General features: G+C 41.2%; 1 protein-coding gene across 3 annotated transcripts in view; it reads left to right on the top strand.

The window, feature by feature from the left end:
- CNKSR1 (connector enhancer of kinase suppressor of Ras 1) overlaps positions 1-16,307 on the top strand; it is a 39,065-nt gene extending 22,758 nt beyond the window's left edge. For all 3 annotated transcript variants that reach the window (XM_087727065.1, XM_087727064.1, XM_087727063.1), the window contains 11 exons: positions 862-995; positions 1,627-1,811; positions 2,866-2,896; positions 4,424-4,596; positions 6,627-6,700; positions 7,399-7,470; positions 8,960-9,033; positions 10,220-10,284; positions 10,620-10,743; positions 11,922-12,103; positions 15,532-16,307. In XM_087727065.1, coding sequence (XP_087583191.1) covers positions 862-995; positions 1,627-1,811; positions 2,866-2,896; positions 4,424-4,596; positions 6,627-6,700; positions 7,399-7,470; positions 8,960-9,033; positions 10,220-10,284; positions 10,620-10,743; positions 11,922-12,103; positions 15,532-15,732 — 1,315 coding nt within the window. In that variant the 3' untranslated portion in view covers positions 15,733-16,307. The remainder of the gene's footprint in view (positions 1-861; positions 996-1,626; positions 1,812-2,865; positions 2,897-4,423; positions 4,597-6,626; positions 6,701-7,398; positions 7,471-8,959; positions 9,034-10,219; positions 10,285-10,619; positions 10,744-11,921; positions 12,104-15,531) is intronic.
- Positions 16,308-18,594: the final 2,287 nt, after the last annotated feature.

The raw sequence follows: 18,594 nt of genomic DNA, 5'->3' as shown, positions 1-18,594 counted from the left end.
AACAGCAAACAGTACAGACAATGTACACTGTTTGTAGTGTTACATTTCAGATTATACTTGTACAGATGCTGTTAAAATTGATGTGCTTTCTGGAAGTATAGTTATTCTCTGCTACTTAAAAGAAGATACAATAGCATTGGGCCTCTTCAGATCAAGCATTTATTTTAAAAAGATTCTTCATTTTGTTAAGCTGTCTAGAACAATAACAAAGCAGCCTTTAAAAAATAAGTCTAATAATTTGAACGTTCTATAGGCAGTTATAGTTATTGATTTACCTCTTTGCAGCAAACAGCCTGATTAGCAGAAGGAAAAAAAAATCTGCCTCCCAGCAATTTGCCTCGTGGAGCAAACAGCAAGTTTCAATTTCAATTTCAGCTTGGGCCTCCCAATCATCAGCTGTTTCAGGCTGCAGGGATTGCTATAGCCTATTACAGCCTCCGCAAGCCCAATTTTCCCCGTTTGCTGCAAGGAGGTAAATTGCTGGGAGGCAGAGGCCAAAGGGTTGGGACTGGTGGGTGGGTGGGGCTACATTCAGTGTATAAGTCGCACCCAAATTTTCACCCTCTTTTAAGGGGGAAAGGTGCGTCTTAGACTCCAACAAATATGGTAATTAGGATTGATAAATTGAAATGGAGATCCAGCATTCGTGACGTTTGGTGCCAAGAGAAGGGACGGCAGCCAATCTTTGAATTCTCAGTGCCCACAAATACTCAGGTGTTTTCCTTAATGGACCTTACATGCATTCATCTTGCGGGAACGCTGTTTGATATCTGGCGGTGTGTGTGTGCTTCTGGTGAGCAACATGTAGTTGTTATGTAATAGAGATCAAAGGTTATAATTCCCCCCCCCTTCTTGTTAAAGCATGACCGCTGAGTTCGAGGGAACCCAGAATTCCAAGCTTGATCTCCCCACCACTCAGGAGGAATCAAAAGGAATTGATTGCAGGTGTCCTGTGGATAATATCAGTGGACTGGAAGAGGTCCTTTCTGGAGCAGGTAAGAAGCCTGATCTGTTGCATCTAGTGAAGAACTGCAGAATTATCCTGGACTCTTCCATTTCGTTGTTAATTTATATATTATAAATAATAATATATGAGCCATGGTGGTGCGGTGGTTAGAGTTCAGTACTGCAAGCTACCTCTGCTGGCTGCCTGCAATTTGGCAGTCCAAACTTCACCAGGCCCAAGGTTGAACCAGCCTTCCATCCTTCCGAGATGGGTAAAATGAGGAGCCAGATTGTTAGGGGCCATAGGCTGACTCTGTAAACCGCTTAGAGAGGGCTGTAGAGCACTGTAAAGCGGTATGTAAGTCTAAGTGCTATTGTTATTACCTTTATATCACATTTTTCCCATGGAGCTCAGAAATCACCATGATCATCCCTCCCCAAAACCCTAGAATATCATTTAAAAACTCCAAGTGGACTCGAAAACCAGATAAGTTTCATGTTACAGTCTGTAGGCTCATTGCCACTTATGACATTCTCTAGTTTAGCACATCTGGAAGTAGCCTATCGATTTGCTCCTTATACTTTAGCTTTCCATGCATATTTTACCATTCAAGCCTCCTGCCAAAATGGTCTAATTTATTGACCACTTGTTTTTTCTTTCTTTCTTTCTGGTTTTCCCAGAGGCATTGCCTGACCCTGCTCTGGAAAGGCAAGACTTTGGAGCAGATGCCATGGGGCCTAAATCTCCAGATGCTGATGTCCCTTCCACTCCCAAGAAGCAAGGGCAACAACTAGGAAACTCTGCAAAGCATGAGAATGGGTTTGTCAGAGGCCAACAGGGCCTGGCATCGGCGGCTTCCAAAGAGGTAAGACTTTTTTTGTTCTTTTACTAACTTACTCGTTTGTTTAGGACTAACACCTTCAAGGAAAGATGCTAATACAAGAGGCATTTTAGGTGAAATTTACTCATATTAGGACTGCGCAAACAATGCTACGTTTTAATTTTTTATTTACAAAATGGATTGAATGCAGACATCCAAATCCAAACATTTAATCGCATTGATTAGTTCATATGCACATATGATACTTCTTTGTCCATCCTGTTGCCACTCAGCCTCAGAAGAACTGGGTTGGGGAGAAAAGGTAGAGAATATTGTGTTTTTGAAAGGGGATTGCAAATAGATAGAATTCTTTATTGGCCAAGTGTGATTGGACACACAAGGAATTTGTCTTTGGTGGATATGCTCTCAGTGTACATAAAGAAAAATAAAATAGAATACATTCATCAAGAATTATAATATATAATACTTAGTGATAATCATAGGTTAAATCATACTAGGAAACAAATAAGACAATATAAATTTTAAAGATACAAGCCACATGGTTATAGTCATAAGTGGGAAGAGATAGGTACTAGGAAGGAAGAGAAGAATAATAGTAATACAGTCTTAGTAGGTAATATGACAGTGTTGTGAGAATAAGTTGTTTAGCAAAGTGATGGCATTCGGGGAAAAAACTGTTCTTGTGTCTAGTTGTTCTGGTGTGCAGTGCCCTATAGCGTCATTTTGAGGGTAGAAGTTGAAACAATTTATGCCCAGGATGTGAGAGGTCTGTAGTTATTTTCACAGCCCTCTTTTTGGCTCGTGCAGTATACAGGTCTTCGATGGAAGGCAGGTTGGTAGCCATTGTTTTTTCTGCAGTTCTAATTATCCTCTGAAGTCTGTGTCTGTCTTGTTGGGTTGCAGAGCCAAACCAGACAGTTATAGAGGTGCAGATGACAGACGCAATGATTCCTCTGTAGAACTGAATCAGCAGCTCTTTGGGTAGTTTCAGCTTTCTGAGTTGGCGCATATTTCATATTTCAAGTCCCTCATCAATCATGTCACTGTGTTTTCTTCTCTCTCTGTGTGATCCCTACAGGGCAGTGCTGAGATTCGACGGAAACAGAAGGGTAAGTGGAATCCCTCTGTGTTCACCATGGGCAGGTGTCTGAATATCAAGCTACAGGTACTCCTCAACCTATGACCACAGTTGGAACTGGAACTTCCATTGCTAAGTGATGTGGTCATTAAGTGAGTCATTACATGACCACACCCAATTTTATGATCTATTTTATGATCTAAGAGCTGCAGTGGCACAGTGGTTAGAGTGCAGTACTGCAGGCTCCTCCTGCTGATTGCCTGAAATTTGGCAGTTTATATCCCACCAGGCTCAAGGTTGACCCAGCCTTCCATCCTTCCGAGGTGGGTAAAATGAGGACCCAGATTGTTGGGGGGCAAGAGGCTGACTCTGTAAACCGCTTAGAGAGGGTTGTAGAGCACTGTGAAGTGATATATAAGTCTAAGTTCTATTGCTATTTTGCCATGGTCATTAAGTAAATCACACGATCATTAAGCAAATCTAGTTTCCCCCATTGACTTTGCTTGTCAGAGGCTGGCTGAGAAGGTTGCAAATGGTGATCGCCCCAATTCTTCAACCCTCGTAAGTTCATGCCAATCGCAAAGTGCCCAAATTGCGATTGTGTCACTGCTGAGATGCTGCAAAACGTGTGTGAGGAACCAGTCATAAATCACTTTGTTCCACGCTGTCCTAACTCCGAACTGTCACTAAACTAAGGATCATAAATTAAGGATTACCTGTATGCTTTTGCTATGCTAACGCCCACCTGGCTGAGGAATTCTGGGAATTGAAGTCCACAGGTCTTAAAGTTGCCAAGGTTGGATATCCCTGAGCAATGGTGGGATTCAAATAATTTAATAACCGGTTCTCTGCCCTAATGACCAGCTGGGTGGGCAGGTGACTGGGTGGGCATGGCCAACTCAGCGTCATTCATGTCGATGGGCCCGTTGCTTGGGCTGTTACAATGTAATAAGGGTTAACCAGAGAGGCTGTTTCTGTAAACAGGGCAATAAAGATTAGGCTAGAAATAACACCAGAATGTTTCCTTCCTGTCTTCCTTACAGGATTAGCCCTATAAAGTGGAAAAAAACAAAGTGAGATTTCTTCCAACAACCGGTTCTCCGAACTGCTTAGAAAGTTAACAATCGGTTCTCCCGAATAGGTGAGAGTCGATTGAATCCCACCACTGATTTTCCTTCCAAAATCAGCAAGATACAGCACATGCTTTTGGATGTGCACATGTGCATCAGAGGTGGTATTCAGTCAGTTCTGACAAGTTCTGGAGAGCCAGTAGCGGAAATTTTAGGAGTGGGGAGGGAATGGGGATTTTGCAGTATCCTTCCCCTACCACGCCCACAAAGCCACGGCCACAGAACCGGTAGTAAAAAAAATTTTGAATCCCACCACTGATGTGCATGTGTGAATGTGCCCTGGGGGAGAGCAGGAATGCTTCTAACTCCACCAGTTCTTTCATTCCATCAGTTGAACTTAACTGTGGTGTGGGTGTCCCTTCCAGAGCTTTTAAAAATATGTTAGGCAATCTTTTTTTTTTTTTTTTTTTTGCTTTTTCTTTAATGAGGAGTCACTACCCGGCTAAGTCGACGACGCATCTCCTGCCAGGAACTGGGACAGGTGGACTGTGATGGTTGGCTCTTAAAAAAGAAGGACCACGTGGGCTTCATGGCCCAGAAATGGAAACGGTTTTGGTTTGTGTTGAAAGGACACAACCTTTACTGGTACAGCAACCCCAACGTGAGTGCATTCCAAGACACTTGTGGTAACAGTAAACTCAAAGGGAGGCTGGACTACCTTTGCGGTGTATCAGTTTTCCACTTATTTTTAAACACTACTTTAAAAAACAACAATGAATGCGTAGGCCAAAATAACAAGTTTATGAGTGCCGGAAAAAATGAGCAAGGTCACTATTTTGGAGATCCCCCACTTATATCATGTTAGAGGTTGAGTTCTTGAGTGATGTTATGGAAATTATAAGCCCTGCAAAATGGCAAGCTCAGGGGGTGTGTTTCCCCATTTCATGTGGTCCTGATTTACGCTGATAAGTACTCTCCACCTGGATTGGAAGACTCGTATCAGAATGTTGCTTTTCCATTTCCAGAGAGATTTGAAGAAAATACAAGAGAGACATGGTGGCTCAGTGGCTAAGATGCTGAGCTTGTCAATCAGAAAGTTCGGCAGTTTGGTGGTTCGAATCCCTAGTGCCCGCGTAACAGAGTGAGCTCCCGTTACTTGTCCCAGCTTCTGCCAATCTAGCAGTTCAAAAGCATGTAAAAATGCAAGTAGAAAAATAGGGACCACCTTTGGTGGGAAAGTAACAGCATTCCATGCGCCTTCGTGGTTCCCACATCACCACGGGGATGTCTTTGGACAGTGCTGGCAAGAGGAACCTTTACCTTTACCTTACAGGAGAGAGAGGGGAGAGGAAGAAGAAGAGGGAGAGGGGAGGAGAGGAGGGGGAGGAGTGGAGAGGGGAGAGGAGAGGGAGTTGGGGCCAGTCCCTCTCTTTCAGCCTGGCCTCCCACACAGGGTTCTTGTTGAGAAAATAAATGCAAGTATTATACATGCTGCTTATAGTTGTGCAGAAACAAAGATGGAATATAAGTTCGATAGATAATTAATCAGTGATTGCTTTAGCCTGGCCTTCACCAGCCTCGATTTCCAGTTGTGTTGCATTTTCGCACAGCCAGTTAAGGTGGTTAAGGTGCAGGAATATGACTTGGGAGATCCAGCTTCATAAAACTTCCTTAAGTGATTCTAAACTGGTCACCATGTCTTCGCTCATAAAGGCTGTTGTGGAAAGATGGCAAGGAAGTGTATGCTTGCTTCTTGAGTTCTTGGTAGGTTGCAAACATTAAAAAAGTGAATTTTTAAATCAACTTTTTAAAAAAAGTAGTATATATTCCCTAAAATTTTGCTTTGGTTTTCTGATTTGGGTCACTGAATATTTTAGAGCTTCTTTGTACAAAAAGGAACAAAGAGAGCAGTTCATTGCATGAATGGTTCGTGGTTGTTCCTTTAAGAGTAGCCAATGTTACAAAATCACAAGCCTCTGTAGATCAAATCTTCTTGAGTGAATTAGCTCAGGTTTTTTCCATTCATTCAACAAAGACTGGCTTCTTTTAAAACAATGTGTGGTAGATTAAAAGCCTTTAAAATGTCCCAAATCTTTTTTTGGATTACATTGGAAATATAATCCAAAAATGGACACATTTTATCATATGTGGTGTCAAAGCAAAAAGAAATTGGACAAAGTTACACAGGTGGTTAGAAAGGATGATAGGGAAACATATAGATTATAAATCTGAATTGTTTTTATTAGGTATAATATCAGAAAAACTGATAAGAAAAGTATGTATTTAATATTACACGCTTTAACAGCAGCCGGGATTATTTTCATACGATATTGGAAAAAATGAAGATATACTGCGAGATGAAGAAATAGTGAAGAAGATACTAGATTGTGCAGAAATGGAAAGATTGATATTGAAAATTAAGCAGAAAGAGGACACCGAATACTATCAAATATGGAATTTATTTTACCAATGGTTGGAAAAAAGGGAATTAAGAATGTAAATCTATATCGTTAAGCAAATTAAATACCCAGACAACACAAATGTTTATAAAGCACTAAGAAGTGTATTTAATAGAAAATCAATTTTAAAATAAACAAATAAATAAAAGGTCCCAAATCTTTCTGTTTCTGGCCAAAGATTAATACGTCTACCTCTTTTCTTCTTTTCTTGTCAATGGACTATGAAAACTAGGATGAGAAGGCCGTGGGATTGATCAATGTGTCTGCCTACAGATTGGAGAGCACCAAGGAACAGAAGAAGAAATAGTGAGTGCAAACTCATTGGTCCCCTTGAGCCATTTTCTGAGAAGGAACAACCTCTGAATCAGTTCTTCAGATATGTTAAACTAGGGGTCGGTAACTCGCGGCTCTGGAGCCGCATGAGGCTCTTTCATCCCTCTTCTGTGGCTCCCTGTCACCAGATGGCTCCACAATTGATAGGGTTTTTTGTTAGGACAGGTAGAGGAAAAAGGACGCCATGCTAGGAGGAGACTCCATGGTGGGGGTACCAGACTTCCAGTTGGCTCCAGAATTGAATGGGTGGCTTCTGTTTGAGGCTCTTTGAGTGTTTAAGGTTGCTGCCCCCTGTTTTAAACTCTCATAATTCTAGCTAGAAGAGATAATTCTAGCTAGAAGAGATATTTCAGTAGTTTGTGGGCTCCAAAAGTATTTGGTTTGTTACTTGACAAGATATACGCACTAAGAGCAAACTGGATATCTATGTTAAATCTTTACTTAGCCTAGAGATTGCCATTTATATATCTGAGGGCACTACAGGTAGGCTTGAGAGAACCATACCCTGATGCAAAATTTAGGGTGAAGTGGGGTGTCACACTAGTTACACAATCCTTTCAAGCTTCATTTGCAGCTGTATCCATGCAGATTGGTAATTGGGTATAGGTGTGATTCCCAACAGCAAGGAATCGTGAGAAATCCCACTGCTGTCACTTCTTTTTCCTCTCCAGTGTTTTCCAATTCACCCATGAGAAGTACAAGCCCTTCATCTTTGCAGCAGAAACCCTGGCTGATCTGAGCATGTGAGTAGCCTCTAAGGCAGAGATGTCAAACTCTATTTCATTGAGGGCCGCATCAGAGTTGTGTTTGACCTGGGGCGGGGGGCATGGCCAGGGTAGACATGGCCAGCTCAACATCACTCCTGTTTGGTGCCTGTGATGACCCAAGCTCTCTGCCAGTGAAAACAGCCTCCTGAGCTCTGTTTTTGGCTGCTGCGGCCTCCTCCAACCCTTAGCAGAGGGTTACAGGAGGCTGTGGCTGCCAAATATGGAGCTCGGGAGCCCACTTTCTCTGGCAGAGTGCCCAGGCCAGTCCGCTGTTTCAGTGTGGCTCCATGGGCCAGATCTAAGCCCCCGCAGGCCAGATCTGGTCCCCTGGGCCTTGAGTTTGTCATCCCTGCTCTAGTGCATTTGATCAACACTGGTGAAGAACTTGAGATTGTTCCTCCAGGAATATTAGCAGTTCCCAAAGTCTTGCATGCAACTCCATCATGGAGGGTCACAGGAGCAGAGAAGAAGGCCTGACCACTTCTTGTCCACCTCCCCAACTGGCAAGACCTATGAATTTATATATAATTTATCAGTTCATCTGTGCATGCAATTCCTTTCAGAATTGTTTTTGTATAATCAAAGTTATGGAAATTTGGGATATTGTACTTCATGAGAGCGAGAGTGGAAATAGATTTCTATGCTCAGCTATGGATGATGGAGGGACTGATCTAGGAAGGGATGCAGTGAGCGTCAGTAGGTAAGATGCTGAGCTTGTCAATCAGAAAGGTCAGCAGTTCGAATCCCTAGCGTCGCGTAACAGAGTGAGCTCTTGTTACTTGTCCCAGCTTCTGCCAACCTAGCAGTTCGGAAGCATGTAAAAATACAAGTAGAAAAATAGGAACCACCTTTGGTGGGAAGGTAACAGTGCTCTGTGCGCCTTCAGTGTTTAGTCATGCTGGCCACATGACCACGGAGACGTCTTCGGACAACACTGGCTCTTCGTCTTAGAAATAGAGATGAGCATCACCCCATAGAGTCAGAAACAACTAGCACACATGTGCATGAGGGAACCCTGATCTAGGAAGAAACCTGCCCAGAGATGTGTTATCAGAGATATGGGTGGCATAAAAATTAATAATAATGAGAAAAACTGATCAGCACTACCTCCATCCAAACCTGAAGTGTCAAAGAGCTTTTTTAACTTGAGTGGCATTTTCATTCTAGATCTTCCTGTTTGAACAGATTGTTGCTGATGAGATAAAACAGGGAAGGAAAGCACTATAAACAGGCAGCTTTCTTTGAAAGCTTTGCTGATTTGATTCCAGCCAGAATTTTCCAAAGACATAAGGGAATATTTTGAAGCTGCTGGCTTTTGGCAATTTCCAGAAGCATAAAAATATGGCAACTAAGTCTCAAAAGGGCACTGCTTTGAAGAAAGATTTGTTTTCAGCAAGTTCATATTTAAAGTTGCGAGGAAGACACCTTGCAACCTGGGGTAATAATGAGCTGTGTTTCTTCCCAGGTGGGTCAGTCGTTTGATCACATCAATGACTAAATATACAGTGTCCCGTAAATCTGGACCATCTAACCAAGAAGGTGAGTGCCTATTGAAAGTAGCTCATTTTCTCCTGGCCAAGTACATAAGACATGATACATCTGCATCACATATACTAAATAAGGGATTCACCTGAAAGTCATCCAGGTCATGGTTGTCGCAAAGGTGTTTTTTTCAGGAGGCAACTGGACTTCCTTGTTTTTTCTTGGAAGACATTTCGCTTCTCATCCAAGAAGCTTCTTTAGCTCTGACAGGAGCTTCCATTCCCCACTATCCTGTAAGGGCTGAAGAAGCTTCTTGGATGAGAAGCAAAACATCTTCAAAGAAAAACCAAGAAAGTCCAGTTGCCATCTGAAAAAGCACCTTTGGGAAGATTCACCTGAAAGCAAGAAGCAAGAAGACCTTGAAGCAAGATCTTGAAGCAAGATGACAATTCTATACCCACCCACCCTGGGGGGGGGGGGAAATCAGACAAAAAATATGCCTCCATTATCATATTTTGACCTAATATTAGTATTGATATCTACCTGATTTCACTAATATGATGTCAACCTGGATATGGATAATTTCTCCAAGTCCTTGCCTTCTTAAGCTGAGGGGCAATGGGAATATGAACATACAGAGATACCAAGGCATGCAGAGTTAAGGTAGCAATAGCAATAGGACTTAGACTTATATACCATTTTACAGTGCTTTACAGCCTTCTCTAAGCAGTTTACAGAGTCAGTATATTGGCCACCCAACAATCTGGTCCTCATTTTACCCACTTCGGAAGGATGGAAGGTTGAGTCAACTTGCCATATTGCATTCTAACCACTGCATCACCAGGGCCAAGGAAAGGAAGGGAGAAATAGCAATAACAATAGCACTTATATATCGCTTCACAGTGCTCTACAACCCTCTCTAAGCAGTTTACAGAGTCAGCCTATTGCCCCCAACAATCCAGGTCCTCATTTTACTGACCTCGGAAGGATGGAAAGCTGAGACAATGTTGAGCCACTGAGATTTGAACTGCCGGCATGGCAGTCAGCAGAATTAGCCTGCAATACTGCATTCTAACCACTGTGCCACCATTGCTCTTAGATCAGGGAAAAAGAGAAGGAACATGGTGGCTGGGGATGATAGATTCCTGAGGATGGAGGCAGAAAGCTGGTATGGTGCAATTCATCCCATTTCACAGTTTCCATTCATTTCCCCCCTCCCCCCTCTGGACTCATTCCAACTTAGATTGCTACAGCGAAACAGAAGCAGAAGATCACGAGGATGACTCTCCTAGGCATAGTTTTGATCAGGTCAGTATCTTCTTGATGGAACATAATTGTAAAAATGGTGGACTGTTCTTTAAAATATCTTGATGCTTTTTATAAACTCATTTGGGATTTTATTATTTTGGGGAAATAAGAGGCAACTGCAACAGGCATATTGTGATTTCCAAAAAGGCCCTGATTCCAGCATGCAAATTTAAGGTGGGAATCCATGCATTTGACTGTGTTTGGAAGGAATTGCAATGTAACCATTGAAAAGATCACTGCAGAAGAATGTTGCATGTGATGAGGTTGAACTCAAGCGGGTCATATTTACTCATATTTTGCCTCCATCCATTATTTTCTTTCTTCATTTCTGGCAGACAAAGCAGAAGGAATTGGAGAAGGCTCAGTTGCCATCAGGGGCTATGGGGAATAGCCAAAACCTGGGAAGCCCACTTTTCCAGGACAATGTAGATGAGAAAACAGCATCTCCCTCTTCTCCAGGTGAGCTCACCTTTGGTACCTTCCCAAGTTGCACTGGAAAGAACATGGCAGGTGAGATGTTGGAAAAAATCAAGTATAATTGAACATCATTTCTAAAGCAGAAGGATGAAATAGGACAGATTTCTCCAGAAGTTTTCTGAAGTGTTCCCATAGCAAAGGCAAATAGGAGAAAGATAAGCTATAATAGTTGAACATCTCTAAGCTGATGAACTGAAACAGGAAGTTTGGTATGAAACTTTAGGCAGCTTTCTCCAACTGGAATCATTCAACTATTTCAGACTACAGTGTTTATCTTCCTCTGCCAAATGGACAGGGAGTATGGACACGTGTGTGCATATGTCAGTAGCCAAATGAAGATTTGGCAACTGTTTTTTTTTTTCATATTGAGACTGTTCCATTGGTACTATTATTTAGGACATCCTCATGCCAATAAGAAGATAGCTCAGTGGCTAAGACGCTGAACTTGTTGATCAGAAAGGTTGGCAGTTCGGCGGTTCAAATCCCTAGTGCCGTGTAATGGAGTGAACTCCTGTTACTTGTCCCAGCTTCTGCTAACTTAGCAGTTTGAAAGCATGCAAAAATGCAAGTAGAAAAATAGGGACCACTTTGGTGGGAAGGTAACAGCATTCTGTGTGCCTTCGGCGTTTAAACATGCCAACCACATGACCATGGAGTCGTCTTTGGACAGTGCTGGCTCTTCAGCTTTGAAACGGAGATGAGCACCGCCCCCTAGAGTCAGGAACAACTAGCACATATGTGCAAGGGGAATCTTTACCTTTACATGCCAATAAATGTGCCAATCTGTTCTTGAAAATGTCCCTTTCTCCTTCTCTCTATCACTTTTCTCTCTGTGTCTTTCTTTCTTTCCCCAAGTAGCAGGCTGGTTTCATGGCTCTTGCAAGGTCTGAATTGCTAGGTCTGCACAAAAATAAAAGACGTTTTTAGTTGATGGAGTTAGCAGAGATGGCCAAATTGACTGCTCTGATTAAAGAAAAGGACACAAATAATTTTGTTTCTACTTGGAAACCACTATTGGACTTTGTGCTTGAGGTGGCAATAAATGAAACTTTGATTTGGGGTTTTGCCGATTAGATAGGTTTGTGGCTAGTTTATGTTCTTATATAAAAGTAAAAAGTTGGGGTTTGATGTTACATGGTGGTATCTTGTATCTTATGAAGATCCAGCAGAAGAAGAACTTCAGTCCCTGATCAAGTGTCTGAAACAAGGAGGAGTATCACTTATTGGGAAACAGCAGGTGTTCACCCGTGAATATTATCGGAAATCGTTTGTCAAACGTAACAAGAATCCAGAGATCAACGAGAAAGTACATCTGATTCGGACACTTCAAAGCACACTCAAGGCAGGTGGAATGTAACTTTGTGCTGGGAAATGGCTCCTATTTATGGGATGGATGCCTCTAAGGGGGAGGGGAGTGATGAGCGATTGGGTAGGACTTGTTTTACATTTTTGGGGGTGGCTTACTGAAAGAAAGTTATGGAAGATGGAGGTAAAGAAGCCCGATTACAAATGTAATGTACTTCACTAAATAGGCACAACAGATAGAATTCCATTTTTTTATTTTATTTTAATGGCTACTTTTCTTGAATCCTAGCCTAGAAAATGTGTGAAATGTGGATTTTATTTTTATCATGGTTTATCTTTCTTGCAAAGAGAGTGGCTCAGGGGTGAAATGCTACCAGTTTGGACCGGTTCACTTGAACTGGTTCGCCTGAACCGGTAGCAATTTTTAACGTTCCAACGATCAGCTGTGCAACAATCAGCTGTGCTGCATGACTTATATTCGCTAGAAAGCAGGAAATCCTGCTTCCTAGTGAATCTAAATCGTGCGGCACAGCTGTACCTCTCCCCGCTGTTCTACTTACCTTTGCAGACTCAGAAAAGGCTTCTTAATCCTCGTTTTTCAGCGCTGTGTGGTAGCGCCTGCGGTGCACATGCTTGCGAAGCATGTGTTTGGGGCGCATGCATGCAAAGCAAACCAGTAGCAGATTTCAGAACATTTCACCCCTGGAGTGGTGTAAATGATTCCATCTCTTGCTTGCTTGAGCCTCACAATAATCCTTTGGAGAAGTAAGGAAGGCATTAGACCACTGTCATGATTACATAGAGATTTAACTCAGGATCTCCCCAAGATCCATTCAACAGGCTAGCTGTGAGGTGTCGGGGGCTAGATCCTGAAAAGATTTCGGAGTAAGTTTTCTTTTTGACACCCTAATGGGGCTTAACAACAGCTGAAGCCCTACATGTATAAGGTCCTATGCTGAACGTATCACTAAGAAGGCTATAAGAATTTGCTTCAGATGATGTACATATATTGGGGATATCAGTGAGAGGACAGTAGTAGCATATATTCTAAGCAGAGGATCCCCAGTTCAATTCTTGGGTTTTTCCATATAAGGAAAATAGATGTGTCTGAAATCCCTCAGAGCTGCTGCTAATAAATAGTAGTGGAAAATACCACAGTAAAGCCATCAAGAGTTCTCAGTCAATTAAAGTAGCATCCATACTCCTGATATATCACTGTCAGGCTGTATCTGGATCCAATGCAAGGTTTTGATGTGATCCTTTTACAACCTAGATCAATCTGAGACCAGAGAATTTTAACTATCAAAGATTTTTTTTAATGTCATGCCTGGTGTCCATCTGAGATCTTGCCTGGTATCCAGGCCAAGTGTACATCCCATATGAGGCAGATACAGATTAACAGAGTGGGAAGGGACCTTGTAGGTCATCTAGTTCAACCCCCCACCCAGCAGACCCTACGCCATTTTTGACAGATGGCAGTCCGGTCTCTTCTTGAAAACTTCCAGTGATGAAGCTCCCACAACTTCTGAAGGCAACTTCTGTTCCATGGGTTGATTGTTCTCACTGTCAGGAAATGTCTCCTTATTTCCAGGTTGAATCTCTCCTTGTCTTTATAAAGACTTCCTCAACTGGGTGGGCTTAGGCATACCTGATTCCCATAATAATGTCTTTTTACTCCAGGGAAAGCCAGTCCTTTTTTCTACATTTCTAAGGCTTAATAATGTAAGCGATTGATCCAATCTGGCACAATAGATTTGATGTTTCCTGTGCTGTTTTTGAATGGAGTTTTATTTATTTATTTATTTACTAGCTGATAACTCGGCATTGTCCGTGTATTTATTTATAGGGGAAAATGTCTGGACCAAACATAATTTCTAATGTTGGATTTTCCCCCTTACCAGAGAGAGCTCCCTTGTGGAGTACTGTGAAGCTGTTACCATGGCAACTCCACTGCACTGTACAGTAGAATCCACTTTACAGTACAGTAGAAGCCATTTTAAAGCACAACAGGCTGTATCTTAACAGAACACTCACCCCGAGGAGTGTTAGGGGTGTCTTACCCCCCACAGTGTTTTTTTTTCCAGAGAGTAAGTCATCTGTGTACCACGTTTGGTTGAAATTGCTCAAAGCATTCCAGAGTTATGCTGGAACACACACACACACACACACACACACACACACACACATGTATGTATGTATGTATATATATGTGTATATGTATGTATGTATGTATGTATGTATGTATGTATGTGTGTATATATATATATATATATATATATATATATATATATATATATATATATATATATATATATATATATATATATATATATATATATATATATATATATATATATATATATATATATATATATATATATATATATATATATTTTAAAGTCACAACCCCTGGTATGCCCAAATATGGGAGGAAGGTCACACTTCCACTCTCTGTCTTCGGCTCGTCACAAGAGACCATCCAGACAGAAACCCAATATTTTTTACTGTTGCCTTTTTGTTATATTTGTTATATTTATGTTGATAAATAAATAAAGAGAGACTAGTATAGATCTATTTCAAGCTATTTAGCTCTCATCAGCTAGCCACACCCTTACTGGGAATCGATTCCCAGTAAGGGTGTGGCTAGCTGATGAGAGCTAAATAGCTTGAAATAGATCTATACTAGTCTCCCTTTATTTATTTATCAGCATAAATATAACATATATATATATATATATATATATATATATATATATATATATATGTGTGTGTGTGTGTGTGTGTGTGTGTGTGTGTGTGTGTGTGTGTGTGTGTGTGTGTGTGTGTGTGTGTGTGTGTGTGTGTGTTTTTGTGCTGATAAATAAATAAAGGGAGACTAGTATAGATCTATTTCAAGCTATTTAGCTCTCATCAGCTAGCTATTTCAAGCTAAATAGCTTGAAATAGATCTATACTAGTCTCCCTTTATTTATTTATCAGCACAAATAAAAAAACACAAATATAACAAAGGCAACAGTAAAAATATTGGGTTTCTGTCGTGATGGACTCTTGTGACGAGCCGAAGGACAGATGATGGAAGCAGTTAGCTTCCTCCCATAATTGGGGCTTACCAAGGGTTGTAAAAATCTTATATATATATATATATGTATATGTATATGTATATGTATATGTATATGTATATGTATATTGTTTTTCCTTTTAAAACTGTAATCATTTTGAAATCAATACAACCTCACGGGACAACAGTTTGTACCTGGAGGTTTATTAATGTATCAGGGGTTTTGCTGCTCAAGAGACACCAAAATATTTTGTGACAGCTTTGTAAAGGTGGTGGGCCCTTGCCTCTCTTGAAAGGGAACTAGCCAACCTTTTAAAAGCCACTCCAAATGACTGCTATTCGAGCCTCCGTTGTCCTTGTAAAAGTGAGTCATGCATCAGCCTCAGAACATTCCTTTCCTTCCCCAGGCCAAAACTGCTGAGCTCCAATTACTTGATATTCTACTGGAGGACACCGAATTGAACTCTGAGAAATTCAGGAGCTGGAAAGAACAACATCAGGAGTTATACCAGGAAATACAAATGTGGCGGGCTAAAAAGCTGGACCAAGACAATAGCTCAATAGATTCAAGTTTCGACCTCCACTTGGAGGCAGCTGCAGGTCCGTAGCATTTGGGGGACTTCTGGCCTGTGAGCTAAAACCTCCTTCCCCCAGTTCGACTTACACAGCACCAGACACAAGTGCAGTTTTGTCATTTCTAAAATTTTGGATAGGAATGTTTTACGACAAGCTTCATCTTTATAAGGCATTGGATTGATCTAAAAGTTTTATCCAGGCAGCAACAATGGCTCCAAATGATTCTCTCATTTTAGAGAGATGGATTACAAAGATGGTGACAATTGAGAAAGGATTGTTGGATTTTTACATAACGATGGACATTTCCTGACTGCAAAATAGAAGACCAACGAAGGATAAAGTGGCTTTTGGTGCCTAAGCACCTGGGAAAGAGCTGGCATTGACTAGCATAGACTTTGTGTTTTTCAGATTTCTTCAAAACAAGCCATTTCCTTCAGCATCTTTCAAAAGGAAACATTTAGCAACCAAGAGACATCTGAGTAAACCAGTTTGTGGTTTTCAATAATGATAGTTTATACTGAAAGCCAGCTTGCATTCGAAGCGGGATACTGTAAACATGTAAGAAATTAGTTATATAAATAAATGTTACAATATGTTTCTAAAGATAGTTTAATGGTTTTTCTCTCTCCTTATTTTCATTTTCAAAATGACCATTTGGCAACAATCCAGCTGCAATAAAACAGAATGAATAGCAATAATAATAGCACTTAGTCTTAGAGTTATACACTGCCCCATAGTGCTTTTCAGCACTTTCTAAGTGGTTTAGAGGGAAGCGGTGGCTCAGTGGCTAAGACTCTGAGCTTGTCGATCAGAAAGGCTGGCAGTTTGGTGGTTCAAATCCCTAGTGCCGCGTAACTGAGTGAGCTGCCATTACTTGTATCAGCTTCTGCCAACCTAGCAGTTTGAAAGCATGTAAAAATGCAAGTAGAAAAATAAGGACCACCTTTGATGGAACGATAACAACGTTCCGTGTGCTTCGGTGTTTAGTCATGCCGGCCACATGATCACAGAGACGTCTTCAGACAGCAATGGCTCTTTGGCTTTGAAATAGAGATGAGCACCGCCCCCTAGAGTTGGGAACGACTAGCACATATGTGCAAGGGGAACCTTTACCTTTACGTGATTTACAAATATCAGCATATTGTTCCCCAACAATCATGGGTCCTCATTTTATTGACTTTGGAAGAATGGAAGGCTGAGTCAACCTTGGGCCCCATGGAACTAAAAGCTGTGGGAAGAGTTAGCTTGTAGTACTGCATTCTGACCACTGTGCCACCAGGGCTCAGTGGCCAAGAGGAAAACTGGTTTGTTAACTCAAAATTGTTAACTTTTAAAAATATTCACATTTTGAATTTTTTTTTCCAAAATCCTTGCAGTTATTGAAAAATACTTAAAGGCTGTTTTTTTTTAAACGAATTATATTATAACATTACAAACTGTTTGTCTCATATATGTATCAATGGTCTCTTCCAGCTCTATTCTGATTCCTGACATAGTGGGTAGAAATGTCTGATTTGCAGTGGGTCAAATCTAACCAACCACATTTCTTTTTTATTTAATTGTAGAGGACCAGTTTGGTGTAGTGGTGGAGCTTCTGGCTTAAAAACCGGGGAATTTTGAGATCTAGTCTTGCTTTAAGCATTAAAGCCAACTAGTGACTTTGGACTAATCTTCCTCTCACAGACCAAACCACCTCACAAGGTTGTTGTGAAAAAAATAGAAAGCAGGAGTAACTGTATTAGGCGTGGTGGCCACCTTGAGTTGACATACATATATACAGTACTAGCTGGATACCTGTGCTTTGCGACGAAACTATGTGATCGGACAATGCAGGAGAAATCCAGTTCACTCCAGTTCAATCCGTTCGCTCAGTGATTGAATCACATAAGGAAAAATTGCTTCCACCGCCCTAAGTCCAGTAGTAGTTCCATAGGTATAAGATGTAGACATTTTGGTGAGCGTTTAGTACTGTAAGGAGCCCCAGGCTGCTCCTGAGTGAAGGAGTGAAACATCTGCCAGTTTGAACTGAGATAATGGAATGTGAGGCAACTGGCAATTGGAACAGAGTTCTTTTCAGGTGGGGAGGGGTAATAGAATGTCTAACTCCTTAGCATCAGAGCGTGTTATTTACTGTATAAGAAATACTAATGATCTGATGGTCATTTCGACAAATCCTTTCTTAGCGAGCACCTAGAAGCCAAGGGGAACATACGTGCCAAATTTCAAGTTTGTAGGCTTTAAGTTTCTGGAGATTTCGTGATGAGTGAGTGGCACTTGGCTTTTATATATGTATGTATGTATGTATGTATGTATGTATGTATGTATGTATGTATGTATGTGTATGTATGTATGTATGTATGTATGTATATATGTATATGTATATACTGTATACAGGTATGTGCATTCATATAAATATGTAAAAAGACAGGATAAAGATCTAATAATTCAGATTCATGGAATCACTCATCTTGTAGATCTCCCGTCCCCAAAAACCCTCTCTTATATTTGCCCGTCTCAACCCTCTTGGGCATCTGAGCCTTCTATAATTAAAAAATAAGATTTAGCTGTTCTGCCTTTTGTCTAGCAAAAAAAATGAGAACGCTGACAGAAGAGGGAGCAGTTTCCACAAGCAACAGGTTCCCGGTCACGCCGCCCCTAAGAGATCTTCATCATCATCATCATATAATCAACTTAGATCCATTCTTACATGATTTAAAGTCTTCCTACGGCCAGCGGCAGGGGACAATTTTGTCCCGCTCTCGATTTTAAATTGGGGCGAGGGGCGGAGCTTCTTGCCCAAACAGAGTTTCTATTGGACAACCACAGACTGTTCTAATCGGAGAAGAAAGACCAATAGAGAGAGACAGCGGGCCGGACGCCGCGAGTTCTTCATG

This window comes from Thamnophis sirtalis, unplaced genomic scaffold (genome assembly GCF_051295495.1).
Source record: "Thamnophis sirtalis isolate CommonGarterSnake01/CBP01778 unplaced genomic scaffold, rThaSir2_p1.2 scaffold_13, whole genome shotgun sequence".
Taxonomy (NCBI): domain Eukaryota; kingdom Metazoa; phylum Chordata; class Lepidosauria; order Squamata; family Natricidae; genus Thamnophis; species Thamnophis sirtalis.
The sequence above is the reverse complement of the archived record's forward strand: the minus strand, read 5'-3'. Positions and strand labels throughout refer to the sequence as shown.